The sequence below is a fragment of the Labrus mixtus genome, chromosome 24 (assembly GCF_963584025.1).
Source record: "Labrus mixtus chromosome 24, fLabMix1.1, whole genome shotgun sequence".
Taxonomy (NCBI): domain Eukaryota; kingdom Metazoa; phylum Chordata; class Actinopteri; order Labriformes; family Labridae; genus Labrus; species Labrus mixtus.
The window spans coordinates 7,130,082-7,140,809 of record NC_083635.1 but is presented as its reverse complement, the minus strand read 5'-3'; the positions used below and the strand labels follow the sequence as shown (position 1 = coordinate 7,140,809).

Here is a 10,728-nt window from a genome sequence, read left to right as displayed (position 1 = left end):
AGGAAGTGAGGAGCGACACCTGAGCTGTTCTTGTGAGGCGGCAGGACAGATGGTAACTTCAAAGATTTCACAGTCTGTCGCACTTTACCTGTGAGGGTAGCACTAACGTCAGGAACTCGCTAAATAGGACCAACTATATGATGCTGCTACATGTCTTTACTTTAATGACGCCACCACAAGATGGCGTTGTTTTTATTTCTGAGATGAAGAGGGCAAAAGGGAGTTCCATTAAACTGGATCCTTTGGTCGTCTTTTATTCCTCCATGAAGATTGATTGGCACTGCTGGAGCATGAAGATAACAGACCTCGTGCTTAATTTTAATGGGCCGCACTTACCCTGTAACATTTCAGCTGGAGTAAAAGCCTCCCTTAAAACCATTGCTGAGGAGTCTGTGATCAACTGGTGCCACCTTGTGGTCAAAAGAAAGAATGGCATCAGTCCCACAATGTGAGGAGCAGAATCCAGCTATCTATGGAAAATAATACCCAAGCTACATGTGGCTGCAGGAGTTTTGGGAATAAACCCCCAAATTTTCCAGTTGAGAGACAACCGACTCTATCACTGAGCCACAGCCGCCCATGAATTATGGGACGCAGTGGGTCATCATTTCTGGATTTTGGGTGAATTTTCCAACATGGAAATGTAATTCCCAAACATTTACTCGAGTAAAACTGATAAACAAAAACAAAAACAGAAATACTGTGAAACATATTAAAGTCATGCATATAAAACAAAGTATTAGCGTGTTTATTTACATTTACCACTTTATGACCAACTGTTTTTTTTTCCTCCCTCTGCCCAGCACTGTCTTCTGAAATAAAAACAAAGTTTTGGATGTTTGCATTGGCAGATGAAGTTAGAGAGAGGCACTGTCTGAAGTTCATACTCCTAAGAGCTATGACCCGATTGAGGAGTGGGGTGAACTGGAACTAGTACAGTGAGATTTCTCAGCATGTATTTGGCTCCATCTAGTGGACTGTACAAACAACAGCATTCAGTAATCCTCCTCACAAATGCCATAAGTGTATTTACAGACGGTAAATAACAGATGTGCCTGTTCAAAGGCAGTTTTTCCTTTCCACTGCTTCTTTGCTAAATGTTGAAGTTCTATGCATGGACAATGTTGGGTCTTTGTAAATACTACAAAAAAAAGAGTAAGGTCCAGAGTCTTCTTGAACTCGAACAAAATAATGCCACTTGAAGTTTTATGCTATGTGAGAAAAAAAAAAATGAAACCAACGTTAAAAACATCATTGGCAGGCTTATTATTTTTTTTTTTTATTGGCATTTTTTGCAAGACAATCTGTCCATTTTAATTCCAGTTACAATAAATGCATAACAACTGTTTCAGAGGATGTTACAAGGATTATCATGAACAAAAGAAATTAATACTTTGGCTGCCGACTCTTTAAATGTATTTACAAACAAATAAATGTACTTGATTTATCTTAGTTAGCGCCCGACCGATACGAGATTTTTGGAGCCGATACTGATATCGATATTTAGGGAGATAAAAAAATCTGATACCGATAAATGTGCAGACAAAATCAATTGAGCATGACGTACATGCTCAATTGATTTTGTCGGCCCATTTATCGGCAATATCATGATCATCACCGCATCACCGCTTGACACGCTGGAGAGTGATAATGCATCCATATAACGCCCCCTGCTGGTAAAAGAGAATTGCTAATGTAATTCAATGATGCTCAAATTAAATGTTATGTGACTGGTGAATAAATCTAGTAATATCAGCGTATATCTGCAATAAAATTAGCCGCTACCGATAGTCACTTGATATGCTGATATTATCGGCTGAACGATGAATCGGTCGGGCTCTAATCTAAGAATTACCCCACTCATTCGGGTGGACAAATCATGCAGCGGAGCTTTAATTTGTTGAAAAGATCATGATATTGCTGGAAGAGGATTAAGAGGGATATGACTCGAGTCAGAAAAAGAAAAGCATACAAAAAAATAAAAAAATCAGTTGGGGAATACTCTAGCTGTCACAGTTTAGGCTCAAAGCGATGACAATGACACACGATAACAATATCATCCATTTGTAAAGCAAAAAAGTGCAAAAAAGGCAAATTATCCATTTGGGAAGATTTAAGAATTCCAGTTAAAAAACTCGGGACGGCTAAGATAACACTTTTCTCTAACCCATCACACCAAGTTAAGCAGATTCACAAATCAGACTGTACAGAAATTCTTCAAAGTGCAAATATTATAAATTGGCATGAGCTGTTATATACACGTTTCATTTTATCTGATGACAACAACAAGAAAATGAAATTTAAAAAAATGCATGTCTTTCTTTGTCCAGTTAAGCCCTGAGTATACTTGCTTTTAACTACGCGTATGCATGACGTATCCGGCGGTGGTTGTGTACGGCTGCGAGATGCAATATGCATATATAACCACTAGGGGCAGAGTATAGTTGTATTGTGAGGCACCAGAGAGCCGCGACAAAAACGGTGGAAAGCGGTGAGTCAGCAACAACCCGCACTATGATGTGTCAGTGCCGCAAACATCACCTCTACTTCTGTGTTTTATACCGTCTGATCAGTGTGGCGCTCCCTCTAGAGGAATCCTCCAGTAGCACGCGTTGCACACAAGTCTGTGAACATTTACACTCGCGACGCTGCAGGTGGTCGACGCATTTGCACGGTTCAAAAGCAAGTATGTTTGAGCCATTCTCAGGGCTGCACGAGCTACTCACACTCCGTTCATGCTGGACAGCGTGTCCTCGCTTCATGGCTGTTTTAGACTATCGTCCTCAAAGTAAGAAACATGTCTTCTCTCCACACAGAAGAAGCTTTGTTGCGGGAACCAGAAGCTTCTGGCTCCAAAAAAAAAAAAAGAAGAAAAGAAAAGAGGAAATTTTGAATCTAATCTAAATCAGAAAATCCCAGAGAGAGAGCGATACATGAGGTGGGTTCATCTAAATCATGCACAACATGCAAAACCAGTCACATTTTAGTTGCTTTTATTGCATTTTTCTCTGATTTCCTGTTCATTCAAATGATTTTTGTTGGCAAGTGAATACAGTAAAGATTTCTGTGATCTCTCTATGCAGCTTGTTTTTGTCTTTTCTCCAAAACCGAAAACACACTGATACCGTTTTCAATTTCACCTTTAGCACGGGACTTTGCATCCGCAGCATTACAAAATAAATTGCATACGACGATTCTATTCCAAAAGAGGCTTACTTACAAGTAAGCACGGCTCGTTACGTCAAACGTCAAACGCTTCCAATTCCAGAGCACTGAAGCAGGATGTGCATGAGAAGCCGACCTCCCGAACCGTCCTGAGCTCTGGGCCACTTATCTCTGAATAGACTGAGGGATATCTTGGGCTTAAAAAAAAAAAAAAACTCTGATTATCCAAGGAGCATCCACTGATAACTGCTCACCCTGGGAAGTGTTACAGTAACTGTTCTGCCAGTTGATTTGTCGACTATGTGTGGGAGACTGAGACGGAAAAACCAGACAGCAGCGTGACATGTTTAAAGGTGAAAACGGAGATGTGTTGTGATACGACAAAGCCTTAAAAAAAAAAAGTTGAGACATGTTTGTTGTTTTTTGCAGGAAAGCGGAGTAAAGAAAAGGCGAGGGATTAGCGGGTTAGATGAGACGACTACTGACTTGTTTTTAAAGCATTTTTTTAATTTGATCCTTATTGCAGCGATATGTTAAATCACGCCCCTTTAGTAAAGTCTCATGATGGGTAAAGACATCATCTGCATAGGTTGGAACATCAAAATCCTTATAAGCGAGAAAAGCTTTATCGGGCACATTTTCAAGCATTTTTTTTTTTTTTTTCAGTGACCTACTGCGACTGACTTTCATCGACTTTGTTTTCCTGTCTCTCTTTTTAGAGCAAGCAGAGCTTTTCTGACGTCTATCCAAAACACTTGTTCAAAGGCTCAGACAAACTGGGGGGAAGTTCATCTAAAGTCCAGTGTCGTCGCGGCTCATTTGACCTTAAAAAAAAAAAGAAGTTTGGATTTAAGAGGTGACACTGTAAATGTTGTGTTTGGTTTACAAACACGACATGTGTCAGGGTCTGTGATATGTAAACCCACATTCCACCAGCTTGCTCTTCGGCTAGGAATTCTCGGGCGAAATCGCTGAGATGTAGGTCACATGCACGGTCGACCTTGTCAGGGTTGGCTGGTCGTTAAGGTAAGACTAGATGGGAAAGGCAAAACGAGGGCTCGAGATATCTTTTATAGCGTCTTTCACACTTGCAGAAAACTCCTGAAAAACTTAAACAGGTTACCACTTCCTACATTTACTTTTTCTTTATATTTGACCTGCAGTCATGAGATGGTTCCACAGCGAACGCAGTTTTATAGCAAATGAGCTACACTTTGTTACATTAAAATAAATTTTTTTCTGGTTCAAAGATTTCCATTGTGCTTTCGTTTAAAGTGTCTTTGTCTCTTAGAAGTAAGGGGTTGGCCTCTTTTAACTAAGGTAATGTTTTTCTCAGGGACTGTTGAGAGACTTTTTTTTTTTTTTTCTTCTCCAGGGATCCTGGAGCAGGCAGTGAAGAGAGTTCGGCGTTAAAGAAAATTAAAAATAAAAAAGCCAGAGCTGAAAATCGAATCATCAAAGACTGGGGTTTTGGGGGCTCGGCTCAGAGGAAGCGGAGGGTTTCAGAGCGAGTCTTTTTTTTTTTAATGAGACTGGTGAACATTTTGTCCCTACTTCTTGCCTTCATTCCTTCCCCGTCTTCCTCTCTTCGCTGCAAGGCTCCTCGGTCAGGTCATTCGAGGGGTAGGGGAAGGAACTTCACATTGGAAAGGAATGGTGATGATGATAAGGAAACCTGTGGAGGAACAAAAAATACAATCAAAGAGAGCAAGAAGCAACGGATTCTTCTTACTTTGATATGGAGGGGGTTTTTCTTTACCTTTTTTTTTTTTTTAGTAGAGGAAAAAGAGGCGTGTTCTGTGAGAGGTGGCCATGTTCTCTGACATGTTGCGGACTTTAAGGTAGTTCACAAATCCCCTGAAGAACAGCAGCAGACCTGGAGAGAGAGAGAGAGAGAGGAAGGTTCATTTCAAAAAGCGGAAATCTCAAAAAAAAAAAAAAAAAACGTTGCTGGACAATCAGGTGGTACTCACCGAGCAACAGGAAGATCCACCAGAGCCAGTATTGACCGTTAAAGTAGCCGGTAAAGTAATCAGAGAACTGAGAACAGAGAGACAGAATCATTACTTTTGGTTTTGGAAACATCTAGTAAGGTTTTAAGTAGGGCTCGACCGATAATTTTTTGGGGCCGATATGTGATTGTTGGGGCCGATGTCGGTATTGGGGAGCAAAAACACAGATACCGATATCAGCCGATGTCTTTCTTAGGTCTATGTTCAATCTGTAGAGATAGATATAGCTATTCATTAACTTTGTTGATCCCTCAAATGCAGTTACCAAACACTTGGCGAAAAGATATGCAGTATAACGTAGACAGGATGGTCACTGCTTGACACTCTGGATAGTGATGAAGCTTGTTGTAATCCAAAATAGCACACCCTGCTGGTGACAGCCAGGAAGATAACCGCTAGTGTGATGCAACAACACTCAAATGAAATGCTATTTGACTGGTGAATAAATCTAAATGCGAAAAAATTAGACGATACCGATAGTCATTTGATATGCTAATATCGGCCGGCTGATAAATCGGTCGAGCTGTAGTTTTCAGAAATTAAAAAACTAAACTTTTACATATACTATATTGGCCCATTTATACAAAGAGCTCCCCCTTAATACAGCAACAACAACAATCTGAAATGGAAAAACACACCCTGACAATGAGAATCCACTTGATGAGAGAAAGGCCAAAGCCGCAGATGGCCCCGTAGCGTCCCGCGATGGTATTGGTCAGACAGAAGGACAAGCAGAACCCGATCCAGTTGAACAGGAAAGCCACTAGAGGGACAAACAAACAGCATGTCACAAGAAAAATGTAGAAAAAGGAAAGGCGATCATGTGGCCATGATGCTTTTATGGATGTTGTGTGATAAGAACATCTTCGTTATTCAGAGATAGGACAGAATCAGAAATTCAAGAGAGAAAGGGCGAGGAACGACATGTGGGGAAAGAGCCCAATGTCGGGGGCCAGAACCTGGGACGCCTGCCACCAACCACTACATCAAGACGCACTTTTAGTACCTTTTTTCCCCCCCATCTTAAACATGCGCTACATCAGTCATGATAGCAAGTGCAGCTGCCACCATCACCCACTTCATGCGACCTGACACGATTGGAAACTTCGGCCCCATTCATCGTGTATTGCTAGCGGTCGTGGCACAATTTTGGTATCGATTTTCTCCTTCATTAGATCACAATCACGCATTTACTGGTAAGTAATCACACCCTGTGGAGCGCTGGTTTGATTGAACAGACTCCTCAAATTAAAGACAACATGTGATCATTGAAGGGGTGACTCTATAGGCAAATTGGTCGTGGCCTGTTGGTCCATACTTGACAACTATCAATGTTACCATGAGGGCTTAAGTCATGAATATATATATGGCAATACATCATACCATACTCAATCCAGATTTTAAAGAATCTGTATGGCTGCAAATTGGCCAAACTACATGATGCAGTAAATGTTTCCCACTGCCGGGCTAAACTGAAAGCAAAGACACAGGATCATCTTGGATTTCTGCAAACACCAGGAAGTCGGTGGTTGGACATGAGCTCACACTGACAAACCTACACACCCGATGAGTCGCTAGCAACAACAGCTAAGCCAGCTACACAGGGGCCAATGTTTTCCTCTCCTCTTGAGGACACACCTGACAAAGCTGGACTTTTTCTCTTTTCCAAATCTGCATCATGCCGTGGGTTTTTTCCCCCAAGGCGTATACCGCTGAAGCGATCCAGAGCGAAGCCGCTTTATTTGGCTTACATTCTAGCGTTGAAACTTGAGACTCGACAGATGAACGGGAGCTACTCCGGGGATGTCATGTACAAAAAAAAAAAAGACACACAGAAAAGGAACTCTTGCCTGGAAGTCGTTTTAAGCTAACCGCCTGCTTCACCTGGAATTACTGAGAAATTCCCTCCCGCTCCCGGAGGCATATCTCGTCTCTGAGACGATGATTGCCACCTACGGTGACATGCCAGGAAACAAATGTTGACACTGTTGTGTTTGTGAGGTAAATAAGTGGTTCCATCCTCTCATACTGGCTGGCGTGACATTTTTATTTAATGCATCGGAAGAGGAAAAAAATAAACGTACTGAAAAAGGCCAACATGAAGATTCCATCGTTCCCAACTCGCAGCTGATCGGCATCGCTGAAATCATCTCGGGGAGGGAATTCATCATCCTAATGTGTACACAAACAAACAAACAAACAAACAAACAGTAAGATGAAGCAAACTGTAAATATGTACATTCAACAAAGGCAAACCTACAAGGCTTAGGCAGTATTACAACTTTCCCTGCAGGCTGGGAGCTCAACTACCGTACTGTAGCTAATAGGAATTTTTTTATTTATATATATATTTTTTTATTATTTATATATTTTTTAAATTATTTATATATATATTTTTAATTATTTATATATATATATTTTTTATTATTTATATTTTTTTATTTATATATTTTTTTTTCAAAAGTCATATATTATATACCGGAGTAAAATGGCAAGACGGTATGGTATTCTGAAAAAACGAATACCACCCAAAAAAATTGTGTGTGTGTCTGTGTGTGTGTGTGTGTGTGTGTGTGTGTGTGTGTGTGTGTGTGTGTGTGTGTGTGTTTGTCCTCACCCGAGGTATCACGTCCACAGTGGAGGTAGCCAACGCGGCTGCTTTGGCCTTCTCCGCTTCGTCATACGTGGGCAGCGAGGTCGCGACGCTGTAGGGCGGAGGCACTGGGAAGTCGGCTTGGAAGCCACTCTCTGCGAGGACGACGTAGAAGAGAAGACGATGGGTTAGAAAAGGAAAAGAAAAAAAAAAAGATGTGCTCATCCCGTCACGGCCACACAAAAAAAAAAAACTCCACAAAACCAAGACTGTTGCTATTTTAAGAAACGTGCAGAAACATTTTCTGGGGCTGCACGTTTTCCCATACCAGGCGAGGCAGCGGTTGCTCCTAGGTCGATGAAGGCGTAAGGAGGTGGAGGTGCGTCTGTGTCCCCGTGAGCCGTTGATCCGCATGGCTCTTCCGCTGACGGGGCAGGAGCCGGACCGGCCTGGGCCTGGCTCGACGTCCCAGCCTGGGCCGCCGCAGAGGTGCACGGCTGCTGATCGCTGGTCGACGCCTCTGAGGAGTCCTCCTCATTGTGCAGCTGCGGGGGGGGAAGAGGAAGAGATGTAGAACGGGGCAAAAGTTCAGCCAAAGTAGTGTGGAAACTACACAGTATGTCAACACAGGAAGGCCTTTTTGAAAAGTCATCGACACATATTTAAATCAGGTCATTAGTGTCCCAATTCTTACTACAGCTGAGAGAGTCTGTTACAAACTTCACTGCATTCATTTTTAAGCGCCAGAAGCGTTCTGAAATTACAGAGGGCGATGGGAACATGGTGGTTATGGAACGGCTGGCAGGGAAGTCAGAGTGGGCAAAGAGAGGAGGAGGAGGAGGAGGAGGGGGAGGGACTCTTCCTCACTTTCTCTGGGAAGTTAACCCAAAGCAAGGCCTCGATCCACCTTGTAATTATGAGCTCTACATAATCAGGGCCCGACCGACAATCGGAGAAAACTGCCGCAGACTTGAGCTGCAAATGTTAACACACCGCTAATGCAAAGATTACCTAAAGCGGTCTCAATGCGGTTCAGCAAGTTTAACTTGTTCAGAGCCTTGAGACACGTCCCTGATGTGTCAACAGTTGGACTAAATGTGCTTTAGCTTTGACAAGTATGTATTTATGGTACAACCCACAACGAGTGGGGGGGGGGGGGAAATCACCCTTCCTAATACCATCTTATGTCATACTGATAAAAGTCCCAGAATGAGAGATATCAGGTCATAATCGAGGGCTTATTCGTGCGTCACCGCGGCGATAATATTCTGAGCGAAACCCTGGAATTCAAAGCGCTTTCCAAGACTCCACCAAGCGCGCCGGTTGATTTTGCAAGGCGGTCGAGTTGGCTGACGTCTGGCTGGGAATCAAGGACAAAAAAGCATAACGCTGCCCCCCCCCCCCCTCTGCACGCACACACACACAGGCCCGATTACATAAGATCGTAACACAGTAACCACAAGCCTCCTCGTGAGTCTGAATATCCCAGACACTCCAAAAAATTGAAAGGGGTCCTGAGCTGTATTTAGATGAGAGAAGAGAAAGTGTGATGGCATGATGTGGAGAGGAAAGTGTTGTCTTTATGAAGGAAGGGATGACTTTTATCTGACTGTCTCGACCACTTGAACCGATCTACATTGTTGAGAAGCAAGCGACATTTCTAAATATTTCACTCTTTGGGCCAAGGTTAAAAAGTTAAAAGCACAACATTAGCTCACTTTTAACAATATTCTCAATTATTAGAGTTACTTTAGATGTCTGGTGACACTTCAAAAACAGCAGTAGCCTCCATCTTTTGTGGCTCAAATCGTAAACATTCACCAAATTAGTTGCTGACCTAACACCTCTCCTGCTTCATAAACTTCACTGCCATTGAAGCAAGTAATAGTGACATGACTTCAGAAATGTTACAGCAACACAAAGTGAAAGAGTGCCATTACACTGTCAGCTTATTAAAATGTCAACTTCAACACTCACAACATTTATCTCGGCTGGCTAGTTGCTAATGTTAGCCTAGTCGATGCGGAAGTGCTGGGAGTGAGGCTAGCTGTCAAAACAAAACAATTTAAGACACTCGAAATAGCCAAATACGTGTTATTTGACAGAACAGCAGAGACGTCACAGTGGTTAAATTGTGTCTACTTAATGTAATTCACTAGTACACAGTTTTTAGTGGGGTTTTAATTCGTGTAAGGCCTTGTTTTGTCTGTGACAGGCCGAGCTATCACACGGTGTTATGATCACATTCGTCCCACACTCACCACTTGGTATCGGCTCGCTGGGTCCATCCCGAGGAGATTCAGCTGGCAACGACGCCAGCCGAGGAAACAGATGGAAAAGTCTGCGTTAGATCGTGTTTTCCCCCAAAAGTGTGGTTCTTATTTCTAACTGGGTACAAGCAGGCCGACGGGAGAGATGGCTGCAAACCTACACGGCACTCGTCAAGTAACTAACGGAGACCAACAAAGTAAAGCCACGCCCACATGTGGGGCACTTCCGGTCCAATTTTTCAAAATATCCTGACGGGATACAAACTGTGGAGGACTAAAAGTGCCAAAATGAAATATATAAATAATTAAATCATTAAATGTGTCATCAATTATTTAATATTGGAAATAAATCAACAAATATATAAATAAATATATAATTAATTAAATCAATAAATGTGTCATCAATTATTTCATATTGGAAATAAATCAACAAATATATAAATAAATATATAATTATTTAATTAATTAAATGTGTCATCAGACACATGACAGATTAAAAAATGTTTTTTTACCTACTGCAATTGCACTTTATAACGACTCCCCTTTAAGTAAGGACAGAAGACATTTAAACTTTTAAACTTTAGCCTGAGTTGCATATATCATATATCAAACTGTATTGTGGGCTCATGTTTTTTTTGTATGGGTGGGATATGTATGTATATATGTGTTGTGTTGTGTGTTTGTATGT

General features: G+C 41.8%; 1 protein-coding gene across 1 annotated transcript; it reads right to left on the bottom strand.

Moving 5' to 3' along the window:
• Positions 1-1,263: 1,263 nt before the first annotated feature.
• ndfip2 (Nedd4 family interacting protein 2) lies at positions 1,264-10,190 on the bottom strand. Its single transcript, XM_061032171.1, has 8 exons — positions 10,032-10,190; positions 8,099-8,315; positions 7,795-7,925; positions 7,262-7,349; positions 5,816-5,940; positions 5,139-5,205; positions 4,925-5,041; positions 1,264-4,840 (listed from the first exon to the last, which is right to left on the bottom strand). Exons 1-7 carry the CDS (start codon positions 10,056-10,058, stop codon positions 4,938-4,940), a joined length of 759 nt encoding a protein of 252 aa, XP_060888154.1. The 5' UTR covers positions 10,059-10,190; the 3' UTR covers positions 1,264-4,840; positions 4,925-4,937.
• Between the last annotated feature and the right edge of the window lie 538 nt (positions 10,191-10,728).

What these genes read in the sequence shown, in the direction of transcription:
- ndfip2 (XM_061032171.1), bottom strand. Translation starts at nt 10,058, where the DNA reads ATGGACCCAGCGAGCCGATACCAAGTG. An exon ending in CAGCGAGCCGATACCAAGTG is followed by an intron (nt 8,316 to 10,031) that starts GTGAGTGTGGGA and finishes CCCCCCCCGCAG; the next exon opens with CTGCACAATGAGGAGGACTC. An exon ending in CTTCATGTTGGCCTTTTTCA is followed by an intron (nt 5,941 to 7,261) that starts GTACGTTTATTT and finishes TTGTCCCTCTAG; the next exon opens with TGGCTTTCCTGTTCAACTGG.